The 22,544-nt window shown below is 41.4% G+C and overlaps 1 protein-coding gene, 4 non-coding genes and 2 pseudogenes across 5 annotated transcripts; all 7 read right to left on the bottom strand.

The window, feature by feature from the left end:
* Positions 1–18,664: 18,664 nt before the first annotated feature.
* LOC124679919 lies at positions 18,665–18,757 on the bottom strand. The gene has a single exon (XR_006995337.1). It is a non-coding gene; the product is annotated as a small nucleolar RNA R64/Z200 family (small nucleolar RNA).
* Positions 18,758–18,846: 89 nt separating this feature from the next.
* LOC124679895 lies at positions 18,847–18,925 on the bottom strand. The gene has a single exon (XR_006995316.1). It is a non-coding gene; the product is annotated as a small nucleolar RNA SNORD18 (small nucleolar RNA).
* A 62-nt stretch (positions 18,926–18,987) lies between these two features.
* Positions 18,988–19,061, bottom strand: LOC124679907 (annotated as a pseudogene).
* A 345-nt stretch (positions 19,062–19,406) lies between these two features.
* LOC124679921 lies at positions 19,407–19,499 on the bottom strand. The gene has a single exon (XR_006995338.1). It is a non-coding gene; the product is annotated as a small nucleolar RNA R64/Z200 family (small nucleolar RNA).
* A 56-nt stretch (positions 19,500–19,555) lies between these two features.
* Positions 19,556–19,634, bottom strand: LOC124679896. The gene has a single exon (XR_006995317.1). It is a non-coding gene; the product is annotated as a small nucleolar RNA SNORD18 (small nucleolar RNA).
* A 62-nt stretch (positions 19,635–19,696) lies between these two features.
* LOC124679906 lies at positions 19,697–19,770 on the bottom strand (annotated as a pseudogene).
* Positions 19,771–20,107: 337 nt separating this feature from the next.
* LOC124677097 lies at positions 20,108–21,555 on the bottom strand. Its single transcript, XM_047213095.1, has 5 exons — positions 21,103–21,555; positions 20,854–21,008; positions 20,713–20,779; positions 20,558–20,609; positions 20,108–20,453 (listed from the first exon to the last, which is right to left on the bottom strand). Exons 1-5 carry the CDS (start codon positions 21,467–21,469, stop codon positions 20,369–20,371), a joined length of 726 nt encoding a protein of 241 aa, XP_047069051.1. The 5' UTR covers positions 21,470–21,555; the 3' UTR covers positions 20,108–20,368.
* Between the last annotated feature and the right edge of the window lie 989 nt (positions 21,556–22,544).

Raw genomic sequence — 22,544 nt, 5'->3', positions numbered from 1 at the left:
TGTTCTCCGCCCCGCGAGGCGGCCGTAACCCTTCGTGAGGTCCTCTCCGTGGCTTAGGTTTTCGGGACGAAGGAGTACGCGAAGAAAAGGAGGCGAAAGGGGCTGTGGGGCCCCCAGACCACATGGTGGCGCGGCCAGGCCATGGGCCGCGCCGCCTTATGGTCTGGGCCCACAGTGGCTCCTCTCTTCTTCCCCTTCTGGCTCCCTCCGTCATCTGGAAAAATAGGAATTTACGTGAAATTTCCTTCCACAGTTGATCTTCCGAAATATTGCGTTCTGACGGTGCTTTTCCAGCAGAATCCTGGCTCCGGTGCTTGATCCTCCAATGATGATGAAACATGCAAAATAGATGAAATAACATAAGTATTGTATCCCAATATGAAATATATCAATGAATAACAGCAAATTATGATACAAAATAGTGATGCAAATTGGACGTATCAACTCCCCCAAGCTTAGACCTCGCTTGTCCCCAAGCAAAACCGAGCTCGATAAACAAGACCACATGTTTATGGAGTGAAGAGTCGATAAATAAAATACGGACAAGAAGCATCATATTCATTCACACAAGACATTCTAGTAAACAACTTCCTCATATAACTCATCTTGAAATAGGTAAAGAGAAATCACAAGTAAAGGTGCATAAGAAATCATAATTGGTGATGGCAAACTTTGTTCTTGGTCAGAGAACTACTAACGGATTGTACTTCTAAGCAAAGCTTTCATATTAGAATTTATAGCTGAGCCTTCATATTTAAGCATGACAATCTCTTCATAATCATTGATAACTTCAAAGTCATATTCATTCAAATAAAATTGGTACTAAACAAGAAAGTATAAAAGACATGATTAACTGAATCATAGAATAAATGATTGGTTCACACCAACTCAATTGCTTGCTTGAGATAGAGAGAAATAGGTTTACTGACTCAACATAAAAGTAAAAGATAGGCCCTTCGCAGAGGGAAGCAGGGATTAAATCATGTGCTAGAGCTTTTCAAGTTTTGAAATCATATAAAGAGCATAAAAGTAAGATTTTGAGAGGTGTTTGTTGTTGTCAACGAATGGTAGCGGGCACTCTAACCCCCTTGCCAAACGAACCTTCCAAGAGCAGCTCCCATGAGGGACTGGCATCTCTACCAAGCAAGGTAGATCATCCCCCTTCTCTTTTGTTTACACATGTATTTTAGTTTTATTAAGGATGACACTCCCCCCAACCTTGGCTTTCTCAATCCATGGCTAACCGAATCCTCGGGTGCCTTCCAACATTCACATACCATGGAGGAGTGTCTATTGCAAAATTAAGTTGCTTACTGATAAATCAGAGCAAAACATGTGAAGAGAATTATTAATGAAAGTTATTAATTGGGGCTGGGAACCCCGTTGCCAGCTCTTATTGCAAAGTTATTGGATAAGCGGATGTGCCACTAGTCCATTGGTGAAAGTCCGCCCAACAAGATTGAAAGATAAAACACCACATACTTCCTCATGAGCTATAGAACATTGACACAAATAAGGAGTAGTAGTTTGAATAATTTAAAGGTAGCACATGAAGTATTTACTTGGAATGGCAGAAAATACCATGTAGTAGGTAGGTATGGTGGACACAAATGGCATAGGTTTGGTCTAAGGTTATGGATGTATGAGAAGCATTCCCTCTCCATACAGGTCTTTGGCTAGCAAGGTTTGATAGCAAGCATAAAGGTTGAGGGAAACAAACAAGTATACATATGATAGAACAATCATGCATCTTTCTCATAAGCACAAGAAATTTTAACTTTAGAATACTAAGCATAGAGATAATAGAGTAATATATCTAAGTGTATTTCTCTCTTCTATTAAACATCAAGATGTTGTTGCTATTGACCAATGCTAAGTTTGCCAAAACCAAATAGATTTACTTGATGCTCCCAAAGTGATATCAATACTCATGTCAAGAGTAATCATATAATGGAGATTGCAAACTAAAATAAGGTGTGCAAAAAGTAAATGATAAGACTTCTCATTAATATTCCATAACGATAACTCACACCAACGGATACATAGATAACTAACTAAGAGAGATACTTCCATATTGCATACTATTCCATAAGATAACTTCCCTACTCATGATATGACACTACTTGATAGTAAAAGATAAAGGTAGCGATGATGTGATACCGCGGCACTCCCCCAAGCTTGGAACAAACCAAGGGGATGCCAATACCGATGATCAATTACTCCTTCGGTGATGATGGCGATGGATTCCTCTCGACAAGCTTCTTAACCAGCTCCTTTAAATCTTCAATCTCATAGGTGAGGTTGCGAATCATCTCCGAGTTGTGCTCAACGCGGCTCATAATCATGTCCGGTGGTGAATCCCAACTCTTAGAATTGTTTCCCCATCCTTCAGCTTCAGATTTCATCTCTCCTGCAATGTCAGAACGATCTATATCCCAATTACTTGGCAACACTACCTTGGGGGTCCTTTCAGTTTGACGATCGTAGATTAGATTGCGGTAAGGGTTGTAATTGCTCGGAGAAGATGTCCTTGGAGCCAAGTAATGACGTGGAACCGCTCCTCCGGTAGCGATTCGTGCACTCCTCTTGATGTTGGATGGATTTGATATCACGCCAATACTTGCAACGGTGGCTTGTCTGGTGTTCTTGCGGAGCTTCCTCCACTTCTTCCTCATCCTCTCTTGCGTCTTCTTTCTTCAGCTCCGGGTCTTGAATATTTTCCTTCAAAGGTTCCTTGTCCTTGTTGTTGGAGACCATGGTGCTTCTAGATCAAAACAAATCTGGCAGAAAACAGCTCGAAACAAAACACGACGAGAAAACGATATTACGGACCTCCATGGGTCCGGGGGATTATATAGCAAATATTTTTACGACAAAATGAAGGTTCCAGGCCGAAAACGAGTGGAAACGGGACGCCGAGGTGCCGTCACCATAGGTCGGCGCAGCCAGGGTGGGGCCCGCGCCGGCCTGTGGTGACGGGCCCTCGCGCGTCTTTTCCACTCCGTTTCGGTTCCGTAATTTTTCATATTTTCTAAAAACAGCAGAAATAATGTTCGGAAAGGTAAACGCGGACTTTTTATTACCTGTATCGTTACCTATTCAAAGTCTAGTTACGGCGGACTCGTCAATTTGTCCTTTGATGAAAGCCTCCGGTGTTTCCACTTGAATAATATCAACATCAACATTATAAGAATCACCCGAGATATAATGCTTGAGTCTTTGTCCATTCACCACTTGTGTGGCATTGCCTTGGAGAGAGCTAATTTTAATTGCTCCTGAACGATACACCTCCTCAACAACATATGGTCCTTCCCACTTCGAGAGTAATTTCCCTGCAAAGAATCTGAGACGAGACCGATACAATAGGACTTTATCCCCAACATTAAACTCTCTTTTGATAATCCTTCTATCATGCCATTTCTTAACTTTTTCTTTAAAGAGTTTAGCATTTTCATAAGCTTCACTTCTCCATTCATCTAGAGAACTTAATTGCAGCAATCTTTTATTACCAGCTAATTTAGGATCTTTATTTAGTTCTCTAACAGCCCAATAAGCTTTGTGCTCTAGTTCTAAAGGTAAATGACAAGCTTTTCCATAAACCATTTTATAAGGTGACATTCCCATAGGATTTTTATAAGCAGTTCTATAAGCCCATAATGCTTCTTTCAATTTGCTAGCCCAATTCTTTCTAGATTTATTAACAGTCTTTCCTAAAATAGCTTTAATCTCTCTATTTGATAATTCTACTTGACCACTAGTTTGAGGGTGATAAGCAGAAGCAATTCTATGATTAATACCATACTTAGCAAGAGTTTTTCTAAAACCTCCATGAATAAAATGAGAACCTCCATCAGTCATAATATATCTAGGTACTCCAAATCTAGGAAATATAACATCTACAAGCATTTTTATAGAGGTCTCACCATCAGCACTTTTTGTAGGTATAGCTTCTACCCATTTAGTAACATAATCAACAGCGACAAGTATATGAGTGTTACCATCTGAAGAAGGGAAAGGACCCATGAAGTCGAATCCCCAACAATCGAATGGTTCAATAACAAGAGTATAATGCATAGGCATTTCATTGCGTCTAGAGATATTACCAACTCTTTGACATTCATCACAAGATAAAATAAATTTCCTTGCATCTTTGAAGAGTGTTGGCCAATAAAAACCTGATTGTAGAACCTTTTGCGCGGTTCTATCTCCAGCGTGATGTCCTCCATAAACACTACCATGACATTTATTCAATATCTCCCGTTGTTCATATTCAGGAACACATCTTCGCATAATACCATCCACTCCTTCTTTATATAAGTGTGGGTCATCCCAAAAATAATGCCTCAAGTCATAAAAGAATTTCCTCCTTTGCTGAGCTGAAAAGGTTGGAGGCAAATACTTCGAAACAATAAAGTTAGCATAATCTGCATACCAAGGGCTCTCTCGCGAGCTCACCTTTATTACAGCCAATTGTTCATTTGGAAAACTATCATTAACGAGAACAGGATCATAAGCAATATTTTCCAATCTAGACAAATTATCAACAACAGGATTATCAGCACCTTTCCTATCTATAATATGTAAATCAAATTCTTGCAACGAAGTACCCATCTAATAAGCCTTGGCTTAGCATCTTTCTTTGTCATAAGGTATCTAATTGCAGCATGATCGGTATGAATTGTAACTTTCGAATCAACAATATAGGGTCTAAACTTATCACAAGCAAAGACTACAGCTAACAATTCCTTTTCGGTTGTAGCATAATTTCTTTGAGCAGCATCAAGAGTCTTACTAGCATAATGAATAACATTTAATTTTTTATCTACCCGCTGTCCAAGAACAGCGCCTACAAGCAAAATCACTAGCATCACACATAATTTCAAAAGGCAAATTCCAATCGGGAGGTTCGACTACGGGAGCGAGTTGTTAAGGCTTTCTTTAGAGTTTCAAAAGCTTCCTTACAATCATCATCAAAAACAAAAGGTACATCTTTTTGAAGAAGATTAGTAAGAGGCTTTGAAATTTTAGAGAAATCTTTAATAAATCTCCTATAAAACCCAAGCATGACCAAGAACACTACGAATACCTTTAACATCCCTCGGATAGGGCATCTTCTCAATTGCTTCAACTTTAGCTCTATCAACTTCAATACCTCTCTAGGAAATTTTATGTCCCAATACAATTCCTTCATTAACTATAAAGTGACATTTCTCCCAATTAAGAACAAGGTTAGTTTCTTCACATCTCTGCAAAACTTTATCGAGGTTTCGCAAGCAATTATCAAAAGAATTCCCATAGACAGAAAAATCATCCATGAACACCTCTACAATACTTTCGCAAAAACCATGAAAAATAGCAGACATGCATCTTTGAAAAGTAGCAGGAGCATTACATAAACCAAAAGGCATACGCCTATAAGCATAAGTTCCATAAGGACAAGTGAACGTGGTTTTCTCTTGATCTTTAGCTTTAACAGCAATTTGTGAAAACCCGTAATAACCATCAAGAAAGCAAAAATGAGTATTTTTAGACAACCTTTCTAACATTTGATCAATAAATGGTAAAGGGTAATGATCTTTCTTAGTAACTTTATTAACTTTTCGAAAATCAATGCACATTCTATACCCTACAACTACTCTTTGAGGGATGAGCTCATCATTATCATTAGGCACAACAGTCATTCCTCCTTTCTTAGGAACACAATGCACAGGACTAACCCATCTACTATCAGCAATAGGATATATAATACCAGCTTCAAGAAGTTTTAATACCTCGTTCCTTACCACCTCTTTAATCTTCGGAATTAGACGACGTTGATGTTCAACAACAGGCTTTGCATCTTCTTCCATATTAATAGCATGTTGGCAAATAGAAGGAGAAATCCCTTTCAAATCATCAAGAGTATAGCCAATAGCTCCTCGGTGTTTCTTCAATATTTCCAATAACCTTTCTTCCTCAATCTCCGAAAGCTTAGAACTAATAATAACAGGATATATTTTCTTATCATCAATATGAGCATATTTAAGATTATCGGGTAAAGGCTTTAAATCAAAAACAGGATCTTCCTTCGGTGGCGGTGTTGTACCCAAATCTTCCACCGAGTAAATCATGCTTGAGAATAGGTTGGTGAAGAAAAATTTCCTCAAGCTCATCTCTTTCTTTCCTAAAAGCTTCACTTTCACTATTCTCCAAATGTTGCTGCAAAGGATTATTAGGAACAAGAATAATAGACACACACTGCTCCATTTTAAAATCATTACTAGGCAAGTCAACTTTATAAGGAGTTTTGGTAAATTTAGAAAAGTTAAATTCATAAGGTTCACCAGCAAATCTAGTCAAAATTTTCTCTTTCTTACAATCTATAATAGCTCCACAAGTATTTAGAAAAGGTCTACCAAAAATGATAGGACAATGATCACTAGCAGCAGAACCAAGTACCAAAAAGTCAGCAGGATATTTAATCTTACCACATAGAACTTCCACATCTCGAACAATACCAATTGGAGAAATAGTTTCTCTATTAGCCAGATGAATAACCAAATCAATATCTTCAAGTTCACAAGAACCAATTTCGTGCATAATCTCCGTGTAAAGCTCATAAGGTATAGCACTAACACTTGCACCAATATCACATAAACCATAATAGCAATGATCACCAATTCTAACAGATAGCATAGGAACACTAACTTGTTTGGGTTTATTAGGATGTGAAACAATATTAGAAGCATCTTCACAGAAAATAATATGACCATCCTCCATATTTTCAGTCACAAGATCTTTAACTATTGCAACAGCCGGTTCAATTTTAATTTGTTCTTCAGGTTCTTTAGGTTTCTTTTCACTTTTATTAACAGCACTAGATACGACAGAGTACTCCTTCATTTTAGCAGGGAAAGGAGTTTTTTCAATATAAGCTTCAGGAATAACATTATCAACAGTTTCAACCACTACACATTTGTTTACAGATGAATCAATTTTATCTTTATATGGTTCATGATACTTATCAAAATTCTTCTTAGGCAGTTCATAATGAGAGGCAAAAGCTTTATAAAGATTTGCAACAACTTGGGAATCAAGACCATATGTAGCACTCATATTACGAAATTTATCAGTATCCATAAAAGCTTCAATGCATTTATAATCATAAATTATACCTGATTCTCTATCTTTGTCGTTCTCCCATCCTTCAGTATTTTCTTGGATCCGATCAAGAAGGTCCCTTTTAAACTCTTCATTCTTGCGTGTAAATGATCCAGAACAAGAAGTATCCAGCAAGGTCTTGTCTTGAAAAGAAAGTCTTGCATAGAAATTATCAATAATAACATTACCAAGAAGCTCATGAATGGGGCATTTGAGCATTAAAGACTTCAATCTCCCCCAAGCTTGGGCAATACTCTCTCCATCATGAGGCCAGAAATTATATATGCGGTTCCGATCTTTGTGAATTTCACTTGGAGGATAAAATTTGGAATAAAATAAAGGCACAATGTCCTCCCAATCAATAGAATCACCATTCTTCAGCAATTTATACCAGTGCGCCGCTTTACCAGACATCGATATAGTGAATAGTTTCTTTCTAACTTCATTCATAGAAATACCTGCACATTTGAATAACCCGCATAATTCATGCAAAAACAATAAATGATCACCAGGATGGACAGTTCCATCCCCTTCATAGCGGTTATCCATAACACGTTCAATAATTTTCATAGGTATTTTATATGGTACTACTTCCTCACCTGGCGCTTCATCCACTACCGTTGCAGTAGTAGTAGATTTCCCAAATAGAAATTGACGAGAAGATCTCTCCATAATGACTTATAGCAGCAGGCAGAAATAAAATCAGCACAAACAGTAAAGGTTTTCCTTACCAATTCCACTTACCAATAGCGCTTCACTCCCCGGCAACGGCGCCGTGAAAATAGTCTTGATGTCCCACAAGTATAGGGGGTGTATCGTAGTATCTTCGATAAGTAAGAATGTCGATCCCAACGAGGAGCGGAAGGTGTTGACAGCAGTTTCGATGAAGGATTCACTGTAAATGCTCACAGACAAGTATTCAAGGGGTTTTGATGTAACAGATGAATAAAGTACGAGTAAGTAAAATGCGAGAGAAATAATTGCAGCGAGTGGCCCAATCCTTTTTAGCACAAAGGACAAGCCGGCTTGTTTACTTATAATGACCAAACGTTCTTGAGGACACACGGGGATTTTAGTCTAGTGCTTTCGCTTCATGTGGTTTAATAATCTTCATTGTTTTGATAAGTGTTGTGTGGGTGAACCTATGCTAATGCACCGCCCTTCCTAGGACTAATACATACTTGTGATTATACCCCTTGCAAGCATCCGCAACTACAAGAAAGTAATTAAGATAAATCTAACCACAGCCTTAAACTCGAGATCCCGCGATCCCTCTTGCATCGATATACTAACGGGGCTCGAGGTTTCGTCACTCCGGCAACCCCGCAATTAGCAACCGAATACAAGATGCACTCCCCTAGGCCCATAAATGGTGAAGTGTCGTGTAGTCGACGTTCACACGACACCACTAGAAGAATGACACCACAACTTAAATATCATAACATTGAATATTACTCAACCATAATTCACTACTAGCATTTAGACTTCACCCATGTCCTCAAGAACTAAACGAACTACTCACGAGACATCATATGGAATACAATCAGAGGTGATATGATGATGAATAACAATCTGAACATAAACCTTGGTTCAATGGTTTCACTCAATAGCATCTACAACAAGTATAGAATAACACCGGGAGAGTTTCCCCTATCAAACAATCAAGATTTAACCCGAATTGTTACAGCGGTGACGAGGTGCAGCGGTGGTGATGGCGGTGTAGATGGTGGAGATGATGATGATGATGATGATGGAGATGATGTCCCGCTCGATGACGATGGCGATGGCGTTGATTTCCCCCTCCGGGAGGGAATTTCCCCGATGGATTCCTGCCCGCCGGAGAGCTCTTTTCTCTCTGGTGTTCTCCGCCCCGCAGAGGCGGCTGTAACCCTTCGTGAGGTCCTCTCTGTGGCTTAGGTTTTCGGGACGAAGGAGTACGCGAAGAAAAGGAGGCGAAAGGGGCTGTGGGGCCCCCAGACCACATGGTGGCGCGGCCAGGCCATGGGCCGCGCCGCCTTATGGTCTGGGCCCACAGTGGCTCCTCTCTTCTTCCCCTTCTGGCTCCCTCCGTCATCTGGAAAAATAGGAATTTACGTGAAATTTCCTTCCACATTTGATCTTCCGAAATATTGCGTTCTGACGGTGCTTTTTCCAGCAGAATCCTGGCTCCGGTGCTTGATCCTCCAATGATGATGAAACATGCAAAATAGATGAAATAACATAAGTATTGTATCCCAATATGAAATATATCAATGAATAACAGCAAATTATGATACAAAATAGTGATGCAAATTGGACGTATCACTGAGCCGGACCTGGTTTTGTCTAGCGTTGAAGTCGAGGTGCCTATGTAAAGAAAGAAAAGGGAGAACAGCGAGGCAGACAATAATGACTACTGTAGCTGAGACTACCTTCCTCTTCTCCTCGTTCTCTTCTCGCTCAGATTATCTTATTGTATCCTACCAAATTGTACCTAATTTGCCAATCTAAGCTAGCTTGGTGTGTTGCCATTAGCTGGGTTGTAACAACCCCTCAATGGCTACATGTGTATGGTGAGACTTCTTATAATTGAAGGATATTCTGTTTTTCTTCAAAATGAATTTACAATGAATATAGTTAGCAACTAAACACATATAGCCAAAAAATTGAACAATTTCCTATGTCTAAGATGAGGTAAAAATGAGATTCAAAACTCTTGGAGATATTTTTTCATCATCTCCTCACATGTAATTAAGGTAACAAACAAGAACTTCATACCAAAAAAATTGACGATCAATTGTTATGAAGTTTGAGGCATTGACCTCATCTACTAATCAAAGTAAGGAGCTCAAATTTTTCAAATGGAACCTTGGCATGGATACAATACTCGTCATGAATCTTTGGCTTATTTCAAGATGACAAAAGATTAAATATCTGATGATTTTTAATGGTTTCCATATTGATAGTTACATACTCAACCTCAATTTCACGGCAGGACTCTACAAGGCTATTCAAAAGACAATTGGTTTAGTATTTTCTAGTGTATTAGTTTTGGTGCGTGGAATTTGCATACAATCTTCGGAACATCTTCCACCAATTGAATATCTTCCTCAAAATTTTCTCGCCAATGTCAAAGCTCTCGGAACATTTTAACAGCTTGTTTACAAGTCCGGTTGTTATACAATGCAGAAAACAATAAGATACGTTAAATTGTTGGAGATATGCCCAAGAGGCAATACTAAAAGTGTTTATTGTTATATCTTAGTGTTCATGATAAATGTTTACATCCCATGTTATAATTGTATTAACTGAAAACATTAATACTTGTGTGTTTTGTAAACATAAAAGAGTCCCTAGTAAGCCTCTTGTTAAACTTTTTTTTTCGAAATGGGGGAAAAATCGCCCCAGCTTCTGCATCCAAAGGGTGCACACGGCTTTTTTTATTAGATTATTCACGAACCTTACAAGAAACAATACAAAATACTAATCTCGAAGCAACCTTACTATACCTACAGTGGGATGAAGAGGGTGACAATACACCAACTCACATCAACCAAAACTAAATGCCTTCCCAAACCGCCCAATAGCAGGTGAGAAGCACATCCAGTCAAGCAGACTCTCAGCGCACGCCAACGCCCACGCCACAGGAGTTTCTCCCGCCGTCTTCCTCGACTCCATCTTCAAGAGAGATCATCGCATTAATCTTGCAAGACCTGCCGTCGATGCCACCATGACGCCAGACGGCTCCACCCTCCTGCACGTATACATCATCCCGCATTTGTCGTCGATACCCTGCAGCACCATGCCACTGAGACTCAACGCCAACAAAGTGGTAGATGAACACCACTCCACCGAAATCCGCCAACATCCAGCAACTGCTCCAAAAACGATGCCCCAAGAGGTAGAACGACGCAGGACGCGCCGCCATCGTTTGATCCGGGAGACCCAGACGTAGGGTTTCCCCCGGAGCAGCACGAGTGAGAAATCGCAGACTGCGTCGACGATGCCTTCAAGAAGGTAGCGGCGCGACACGTTGCCATCATCCGCCAACTGAGGTCGGAACACGTTTTTCACCGGCAGCCGCACTTCCCCAACTCGCCGAGTAAAGTGCCAAGACGAGCAAAGATGATGCCTTCGACAAGGTAACGACGTCCACCGACGCCGCCATCATCCGCCAAGACCGAGGTCGAGGCTCAGTTTTCACCGGCCGCCATGACACCCCGGACTAGATCACCATCGCCGGAAACCTGTGTGAGATCTCATGATCCCCCACATAGGACTACCAGCCTGGCCGACCACCTCCGACGAAGAAGAAAGTCGCCACCACCATCGAACCCGAGGCTGCTGCCCCGGGCGTCCTCGAGCCGCGGGAGATACCCAAGGTCACCGCCCCGCACCGGCGAGAAGCGGAGGAGATGGCACAAACCGTCCCACCCAGCCACCTCCGGTGTGCCACCGACGTGAGGCAAGGGAGGCTGCAGCACGCGGCTGCCCCTCCTTCCTCCGATCGCCGCCGCCCCGCCATCACACGGGAGGCAGAGATCTACCGCCGCCGCCGTCGAGGTGGGCACCCAGACGCCGTCCCATCCACGCACGAGGGGAAGCCCGCCGCCGCCGCCACGCCCCGTTGCCTTTGCCCGGCGGCGCCGCCGGCGGCGGCGGCGGGAGGAGAAGTCTAGGGTTTCGGGAGGGGGTCGGGTGCGGAAGGGGAGATGATCATGATTTCCTGATCATGGACATTGGATGTTATTAATAATAATATCATATCATTAGGTGAATGATGTGATGGACATACACCATAGAAAGCGTAGCATATGATCAAGTCATTAAGTTGGTTTTGCTACAAGCTTTAAGATACATAGTAACCTAATCCTTAGACCATGAGATCATGTTAATCACCTACACCGGATGGATACTTTGATGATATCAAACACTACTTCGTAAATAGGTAGTTATAAAGGTGAGACTAAGTGTTCGGAGAGTATAGGTTGAAGCGCGTGGATCAATAGTGGAATTTGTCCATCCAAATGACGGATAGATATACTCTGGGCCCTCTCGATGGAATGTTATCCGACTAGCTTGTAAGCATGTAACTGGTTCACAAGGGATGCCGTATCATGATACGAGTAAAGAGTACTTATCAGTAACGAGGTTGCACTAGGTATAGAGATACCGACGATCAAACTTCGGATAAGTAAAATATCGCGCGACAAAGGGAATCGGTACTGTATGTTAATGGTTTTTTCGATCATGAAGTCATCATTGAATATATGGGAGCCATTATGGATCTCCAGGTCCCGCTATTGGTTATTGATCAGAGAAGTGTCTCAATCATGTCTGCATAGTTCACGAACCGTAGGGTGACACACGTAAAGTTCGATGTCGTTTTAAGTAGATATAGAATATGGAATGGAGTTTGAATATTGTTCGAAATCTCGGATAGGATCCAGGACATCACGAGCAGTTCCGGAATGGTCCGGAGAATAAGATTCATAGATAGGAAGTCACATTCCAAGTTTGGAAATGGTCCGGTGAATTTATGGAAGGTTCCAGAAGGTTCTAGAATCATCTGAAATAATTCACTATGGCAGGTGGCCCTAGCCGACCCACCAAGTGGGAAGGTGGAGTCCATGGTGGACTCCACCATCTTGGCCGGCCACATAAGAAGGAAAGGGAGAAATCCTTGTTCTTCTAGGTTTTCAATTTTGGTAAGTTTCAGAGTTGGAATCCAAAGTGATTTTTGGGGAAACCCTAGGTTTTCCACCTATATATAGAGGAGGAGAGGGGAGGGGTCCGGCAAACACAAGCAGTTGCACCACCTAGGGCACCCAAGGCCGGCGCCCAAGCCCCCTCTCTCCCAAACCCTAGCCCTTCCTCCTCATATCTCCCGCAAGGTTTTGGCGAAGCCCTGCCAGAGTTCTCCACCACCACCGTCACCACGCCGTCGTGCTGCCGGGATTCCGATGAGATTTACTACTTCCGCTGCCCGCTGGAACGGGGAGAAGGACGTCTTCATCGACACCGTATGTGTGACCGAGTACGGAGGTGCTGCCTGATTGTGGCACCATCAATATCTTCTACGCGCTTTTGAAAGCGGCAAGTGATCGACTAACGCTTAGCGATCTTCGAGGGTATGATGATCTCATCTCGTTGCTACCATCTACTAGATTGGATATTGGCTTGTTATTCGTTCTTGCAGTACAATTTTTTTTTGTTTTCTATGCTACGAATCCCTACATAAATGCAGCTCATAATATTAAGGATGCAATAAAAAGTACTGAAATGGTAGAGGTGGTAACCTAGAGGGGTGAATAGTCTCTACAAAAAAAATGCAATTTTAGTCTATGCGGAAACATATGTGAGCCTAATGCAAACTATGTGAGGCAACCTAGATGACAAGATACTTCAAGCACGAACATTATCACCAATGTAAATGCACTAATAAAGATCTTGGATAGAAATAACCGAGCCACGGGAGAGACGAAGATTTCACCAATGTAAATGCACTAATAAAAATCTTGGAGAGGTGTGGAATCCCACGAAAGATTACCAAATGCCACAAAGGCTCACCTTCTTCTCCGAAGCTTATCGCACAAAGGAATAGTGCACTCACTTGTACATATGCAAATAATCAAGAAACAAATATCAATTATACATATGCAAATAATCAAGCTGAAGAAGTGAAGAAAACGATATCAACCAGATTGTTATTGTTGGCGTGCTACATTTGAGTTCATGAAATTATCTCGTTATACATGTACAATTGTCTATTTCAATTTTTTGAAGTAAATTACCTAGTTATTATGGTGTACAACAAGTGAATAGTAGTGGTGACATTGAATTTTATATAAAGCTAATCCTAAACTTTGATTATTTATGTACTGACCACTAGAGAAACTTCGGGTTCATATAAAATACACAAGTGGTGACATGAAAATCAGTTATTTGTTCTGATAGTAGTTCACTAAATTATGAATGCACTATCCACTATTGTTATAGTAGAGAGTCACTAATTAACTGTCCCTTAGGTAGTCAAATAAATATAAACATGATTCACAATGAATCCATGATAATTTTGGAACAAGAACCAGAATGGGATCGACATTCCAGGGAATAGGTGTAGAAGCAATATTTTTGCAGTTCTACTCTAACCTGGTGAAAATACCTTTCTTGAACCTTAATTTTCTCAGGAAAGAAAATTACAGATTGTACAGCAAAATCCAAACTCAAGGTTTTTGAGAAACATGTTACACAAGAGGAGGCTTCCTTACGACATAATTTGTGATGAGAGAAGCAAGTAAAATCATTTTCGTAAAATGCTTTTGATCTTAGTTTCTATTTATATGATTTAATAAAACCAGAATCACCTTTGATTTTTAATATTTCGGAAAATATTAGATAGTTTTGATCCTGTACTAGAGTTAAATAAGCATATGAGGCAAACTTGTGGAGGCAAATTAGTTCGAAAAGTGGAAACGATGAGGGTGCATTTCAGAACCAATTTAACTCGTTCTAACATTTAGACATCAAAAAATTATTTTACGGACTGAAGTTAGATTTGGAAATATTGTTGGTGGTAGATGTAAATTGCGATAATATTCAAGTAGCATGATATGAAAATGTTTGTGGAGCATATACACTGCTCGTGACTGCATCACATCATATATATAATTTCATGGGATAAATGAAAATCAACTGCAACAATCTACTCACTTGGAATGACCCACAAAAGTAACAAAACCACAATACATAAAAATAATAAATCACAATTAACAAGACCATTAATTTGAAATGCATTGCTTTAGATTTGAACATCAAATCTTAATTAACTTAAACCCAATATAACTTAAGCTCTCAATAACAACAATTTACAACAAATATGCCGCAAACGCTCTATGCGCGCGATACTGACATGATCAAATGTAAATATTAGATGTGCTACATACCAACCAAGCAACATATACACGCATATATATAGGCCATGCAAACACCAGCGGACGAGATACATAAATTAGATCACCCTTTCACTTGCTCATTCAGTCATTTGGTAAAAGCACACATAGATCTGATCATAAACTGTTGTTGATTGGGGGAAAGCGCGCTGTCAATTATTTGTCGTCAGTTGCGTTCGTCTCCGAAGAGAAGAGAAATCCAAGTGACGACGCCCCTCCAGGTGCACACCGCACCCTCGTCGACGGCCGGTCCTAGAATGCAAGGAGAGAAACTTATGGACGTGTATCGATTCGTATATGTTCCATGCATGCTGACAGAGATCTAGATGCATATCTCTGCATGCAGTATGCAGGAATTCAGCTATGTGTATGCCTGCAAACAGCCAACGATCTGAAGTAGCACTGCTACTACAGTACCACTTACAGTGATCAGAAGCCCAGAGTTGCTGCCTAAATGGTTGGTGTGGTAGATGATCGACGCAGGCCTGTGGGATACTATCGGGTTCGAGTCTTCTTCTCTCTTCGGAGGAGCATTATACGGCGGCTCTAGTTCCGCTTCATCGCCGGTAGTCACCTTGTCGTCTTGCAGGACGATACTGTCTTCCGAGGGCTTCTCAGTGGCTTGTTGGCTGGATAATTTGATCCTGTGGATTGGGAACATCTCCTGCGGCTCAAACAGGTAGCCCAGAGAGCTCCGGCCACCCCCGCTGCTCCCTGCTCTACTCATCTTTTGTCGATCTTTCCTGAAGTTGTGTTCTCCTCTCTATCCCTCTCGAGAGTGACAAGTTGCTGTGCGGGGATCAGCTACTTATAGAGCTTGATGTGAGTATGGGTCACGCTGCTCAACCGTACATGGCGATCCTTAATCCACATCATCAATTCATAAGGAATCCACGTCATCAGTTTGCAATTAGGTCGACCTGTTGGTAAGTGGGTCTATATTAGATTATTATCATTAACAGTTCACCTTATAAAAACTGTTCCTGAACATTAGTACGTACGAGGATTAGTTGGCCGAGCGTGTGATTTCTCTCCTAGGCTGTCTTCAAAGCTCGAAGATAAACAGCAAACAAGTGTTGACAGGTCCAAATCACCCATTTCGAATCATGGCTATACAGTGCGACAAGACTTTTGGACACCTAAATACAGCCGCGCTGTTACTAACTCCTATTGCAATTAGGCCAGTGATGTTCAAGCTTTTGCGATTTGTTGATGCAGCTGACAACGGGGCCGGAAGCATTTTTAGATGCTGTATGTTGCGCCGGTAACGAGGCGACGATGCAGTTACCCTGTCTCACATCAGTAGAGCGACGCCTACTTTACGAGTGGAGATTGAGCTGAGAGCGAGAGTTGATTTGTACATGCCATCAGAAAGATTGCTTACACGGGTACTCAAATCTTATTGCCACCGCAGGTAGTTGTGACAGTTGAGCAATGGTAGGAGGGCTTTAGGGCTGTACCGCTAACGAGGCCCGGCCCACACCTCTCGCATCGGGGCCTAATCTTGACCTAACGCTATTTACCTTCAAAGAATCCGTGGAAACAGCCACGCCGTCACCTCCGTAGGGGCCTTGAAGAAGCAACAGAGACAATCCAACGTTCTGATCAACCATGGGGTTCCTGTCTTCATATGGCTCAGCTTGCTATTTGTGTTGTGAATGTTTTAATTAGTTTTGGTTGAAATAATAATAATAATCATTCGATCAGTCTCCGTAGAAACAACCCCAAGTTCCTCGCTTCCTCATCAGTGTTGCCACCAGCCCTCTTTACGACGTCGGCAAGCTCATCTACCGAAGATATGAGGGGATTTGAAGGCGACTTTTTTATGCGGGGCATCGACTCTCCTCTATGACTTATGCCTTTTTTTTATGGAAAGTTTACCGATCTACTTGTAATCTTCAGCATCGGTACAAGGAATCTCAAAGGTAATCAAAATTACAAATCGATCCTTGGATCACCTAGCGACGACTACAAGCACTCGATCAAACCGAAGATGCACCGCCATCCTCGCCACCCCTACATTGAAAAGTTGGTAGTTGTTCAAAAAGCTTTTTGATGCACACATATGTCGTAGCTATGATTTGAGCTATACTTAATCTATATGAAGTTTTCGCATATAGTTGATTGTCTTAAGTTTGACTTGTCAAAGCACGGATGAAGATGGTGGCTTGAGTTGCATTTCTGTCCTTTGAGTACCAAATTTTCTGCTACAGGTTGAAAAACTTTTGACCTTGAGTTTTAAGGTTTCACCTCCTCAAAAGGTTTGAAGAAGCTTCCTTTGTCTCATCAGTTTTTTTCTTCTATTTTCCCTTTATTTTCAATAATTTGTATGCGTGCACTTTCGATGTCTCACTATAATCCTGATATTGAGTTATTGCAAAGATTGTGAGAACTTGTTACATTCTTGATACTAAAATATCTCCCTTTATATCAAAAATCAAATACAAATATAAAATTATGGAACAATTTGAACGGACTAGATGATTTAGTTTTACAAATTCTAAAACTGTGAGGAAGAGACATGAAAGGCATACAATTTTAAATATATACAAGAACGAATAATACATTAACATTAAAATGAGCATTCTTTGCCAGATTTATGAATTTCCTTCTAATCAAATGGATGCCAGAAGCATCTCCAAAGTATGACATGCAAAAATTCATATTTCATAAGCACATCAACACATAACTCACAAAGGCAAATATCACTAAACAAAGAAATGAAGAGATAAAATAATGAAAAAATGGCTACCAGTCACCAACCAGAAACAAGGGCTGCCTTTTTCATAAAATCAAACAAAGCTATGGATTCAAACAAAGCTCAAAATAAAAGACCGCATAAAGGCTAATATTCAGTTATTGGACCATATTGTTGCAGTAATCTCACATCCTTTGATATATACAAAATATAACCAACCAAAAGGGAAAATGCTTGTTGATTTCTTATAATTTCTGACATCAGTCCAACAAAAGAATTTTTTGAGGAATTAGAGTAGGAGAGGCTCCTACTGCCCTTATATTAATATAAATCAAAATATTTATAGAAAATCTTACAAACCAATCCCTCTAAGATAGAAATGTAGACTCTCAAAATGAGATTATCTCTAAGCTCACGCTTCACCCTATAAACAAGAATCTTTGAATCTATTCTAAAGTTGGTTAGCTAGCTCGGAGTGAAGGAATTATGATGTTGCTGGAGTCGAGGAATTATGATGTTATCAATGTATTCTTGTTTCGTTGCTTCCAAATATTCCAATCACCTAGGATAACATACTCCAATAAGAAGTTTAACAAGAGAATTTTAAACAAATGAATATGCAATTATAGTATATGTGATTAACATGTTAGTGTTCTTTCTTTTGTAATAGAGAAAACAATATTAATCAGCCACATACATTTTTACGGGTCAGTACCAAGAGGTCAGTCCAAAGATAAACCGATGGATGACTCAAATTTTGAAGCAACAAATACATTGAGCTTGGCCAGGTCCATTGTGTTTCTCTTGAAATTAATCAAGACTAAACTGTTCTTTTATCTACTTATATTGATACAGTTTTATGTTAGATTGCTTATATTTAAAAATTCAAAGGTCGTCATTGCTCAGTCGTATGATATTACTTCTCATGGATGCCAAAAGCATCTCTGAAGTCTGACATGCGAAAATTCATAACTCGTCATCGCAATGACACAGCAGCTGAGAATTACAAAAACTAGCCAAAAGAGAATTAACAACAAGAATACTGAAAGTTTAACTCACGAAAATACTAGTGCTTGCAGGATCAGAAGTTTATTGAAGATTGGTTATCTGTCACTGGACATCAGAAACACGGACCAACTTTTCTTCATCACATCCAACAAAAAAGCATATTCAGAAACACTAAAACAAAAGAAAGTCCAAAGGAGTTGCCGCGGCAAAGATCATCAGAGACTTAAATACTAAGAATCAGATCATGGATCATATTGTTGCAGTATTCTCTCATCCTCTGATACATATTTTACCTAGTACAACCAACTAAAAGGGGAAAATGCTTGGAATTTCTCATAATTATTGAGGTCGTCAAGAATTATCACAAGTATTCGTTATATTATAAGATAGCCATGTGTCATCATTTTATTGTCTAGAAAACCAACTCATACAGAGAGCCAGCCAATCCATGAAGTTTGACCTGTGATTTTACATACGGATTGTTGGTTCAAATTTTGAAGCTGTAAATCCACTGAGCTGGGACAGATCCTTTTAATTTTTTGCGACGTCATTTCATCAGATGTTCACGAAATGTTTTATAGTTACTTTGGTGAAATTCACAATTCCGGATATGTAATCAAAGATGGTAGCCATTGCTCAGTCGTATGATATTACTTCTCATGGATGCCAGAAGCATCTCCGAAGTCTGACATGCGAAAATTCATAACTCATCACCGCAATGACAGCCAAGTGAAAACAACAAAACCTAACAACAAGAGTTACAACAGTACGTGCTGAAAGGATCAGAAGTATATTGAAGATTGGTTATCTGTCACTGGACATCAGAAACACGGACCAACTTTTCTTCATCACATCCAACGAAAAAGCAGATTCAGAAACGCTAAAACAAAAGAAAGTCCAAAGGAGTTGTCGCGGCAAAGATCATCAGAGACTTAAATACTAAGAATCAGATCATGGATCATATTGTTGCAGTATTCTCTCATCCTCTGATACAAATAGCCATCGCAACTGGAAGGAAAAGAAAAAGCAAACATATCACGAGACTAAGAAACACGAGATCAATGCATTAGGATGTGAGGAGTTAGACCCGCGAACAGAAAGAAGACCGAAACAGAGAGGAACTGCCAGTCGCGACGAGGCGGCCGCTAGAGCAAACGGCGGCGCGCGACAGATTGTTTCTAAGGTCTGTTCATGGCTCTTTATAAAGGCGTGCGGGTAAGAAACCCTAAAAGGCCGAGACCCCGTAATATGGGCCGGGCCCGTTTACAGGATCGATTGAGGTCAAGAAGTTTCAATAACGAGAGCTCTGAAAAAAAAATTACAATCAACGTTGATAGAATTGCATCTATTTTTATTTTTTGATAGAAATGCCCTGATAGACCTCTTTGATCATTCAGAACTCTATCGATTACACTTCTACATACTCACTGTTACAATGTTCAGAATAATAGCTCCCATTTGGACAGAGTGCGCTAATAGTTCAGGACCTGGAACTTGTAAGCCAAGCCAGATATTACAAACTTGTCACTCTCCTCCCTCCTAACGCCACATCAAAGCTACTGTACTATACAACCGATCTCTGCGCCCGTTTTTAGCGTTTCTCCCATGCCCATTTGCTCGGCCTGAAAATCTGCCGCAGGAGTGCCATCTTGGGAACATTCCAGTTCTCGACATGCCTGAACAGGTTAACAGCAGCTGTATCTGTCAGTCACCAGTCTCGCAGAACACATGGTTCTCGTTTACATAATCAGTTAAGCTCATGAAACGATGGATTGATTACCTGCACACCTTCCCCGACTCAGCGTCGAAGTAGTATTCAGTGTACCCGGTTGCTGCAAAATACAGGGAGGCGTTAGACCACGAACCAACTTTCAGATTTGCACCAACCGAACAAGCTCACAATGTGCACATATAGAGGCATCCTCGTGAACTCACCGGAGAGAATGGGCCTCCACGGGAACGACATGATGCAGCTGAAACGCCAGTGACCAATTGATTTGTCCTGCAACCAAGGGATCATTCCGTTAAACTGCTGTAACATTGGTTAGTCGACACGGCAAGTGCCATATATCGCACCTGGAGATCCTCCCATTTGGTCAGCTTCATGTCGGACTTCTCCAGCAGGGACCCGAAGTTGGTGCAGTTCCTCTTGAACCGCTGCAGGCCTCTGAATGAGCCCGCCGGGTCGGCGAACTCGCAGTCGTCCTCGTACGCCCGGAGCGTCAGATTTCCTATCAGGAAACAAAACACAGAAACATGTATGGTTTAAGCTTGAATCCTCAAAGAAACGGTGCAAATCACAAGGTGTAGTTCTTGATTCTTGACCTGTAACGAAGTACGACCGCGCGAAGTCATCCTTGATGGCCTCGGCGATCTGCGCTGGGCCTAGGGTCGACAGGGACTCTGACGCGCCTTCGTCATTTGTAGCTTCGGCGTCTCCCTCTGGAGACGGCGATGGCCGGAAATAGGACGCGGCGACGCCGAGGGCCTCGGAAGCGTACCACGCGGCCTTGAGGACGACGTTGTCCGACTCGGAGCCCGAGGGCGTGCCGGTGCTCGGGCCCTTCTGCGCGTGCGATCGGAAACGTCGTGTGGAGTGAACTAGTGCTGGTCGCCGGAGGACCAGGCCAGTGCTCCGGTGGCGATGGCCGGTGGGGAGGGGAGAGGTAGGAGCCGGGTGCAGCAAGGCCATTCCGATTGCCGGAGCTCCGGTAGCGTCGACAAGCTGGCTAGGGACCGAGGATTGGCAGAGCCACTTGTTTGGCTTTGGCGTGTACTGTTGCTGCATTCGAGTGTGAGGCTGGGATTAAACGCTGAAGAGATGATTTTTTTTGGACTTTGAAAATTTTTGGTTACAGTAACAAAGATGTGGACGATTACTCCACCGAAATGCAACACATCTGAATCTCCGCACCAAATGTCACGGGGATTTGTTCATTTGCCGCAAATGATCAAAAATCGCAGCAGGATCAAACTTAACATCACGTCACAGTTCAACCACAACCTCTTTTTTTTTTTCTCAAAACAATGGGCCTCCGAATCAATTTCTTAAAGAGGCCGGTTCCATCACCGCCTTAGGCCTACTAGTAGTTTCGTGAAAACTTACACCTTCTACTGGATGTGTGGATCGCCTGGAAGCAGCACGAACGTTCTTCGGCAACATTCAGTGATAAATCAGGATCAGGAGGTACAGGCACTTGTGAAGTTTTGTCCACCAGAACTATATTCGCTTATCGGCTTATGTTCCTCGTTTTATATCGACCAACGGTAACGACGTATTGGACAGCATATGCATGTTTCTCCTGCCGGTCCTTCTCTGCAGAAGGAGCACCCGGTTAATTAAGCGTGTTTCAAACATGAAATTAACAATGACAATGCCTTGCATAATGCATAATGCATATGCATGCATGCTTTGCCATGACCAGGCAGGGACCTTGGATTCGTGCTGGTATAGAGATGCTGCCGGTGGATCGTTGTGTGGGCACCTCACGGTCGGCTTCCTAGAAAGTAGCATGGATGCAGCCTAGCTGCACATAGCCAGCTGCCTGCAGCTAATGCGTATAGCATGATCCTGGCTATGCGATCCGCAAGTGAGATGTGATTTCGACATGCTAACAGCCAAGTTACTGGAGTTGAGTGTTGCAGTATTAGTAGTATATTATTTGTAACTCGCAGATACAACGTATTTGAAGAACGTCACGTTCATAAATGGAGTATAAATTATTTGAAGAACAACGTCACGAAAAGTGACGTAACTGAACTAAGAC

Source organism: Lolium rigidum, chromosome 7 (genome assembly GCF_022539505.1).
Source record: "Lolium rigidum isolate FL_2022 chromosome 7, APGP_CSIRO_Lrig_0.1, whole genome shotgun sequence".
Classification (NCBI taxonomy): Eukaryota; Viridiplantae; Streptophyta; class Magnoliopsida; order Poales; family Poaceae; genus Lolium; species Lolium rigidum.
The sequence above is the reverse complement of the archived record's forward strand: the minus strand, read 5'-3'. Positions and strand labels throughout refer to the sequence as shown.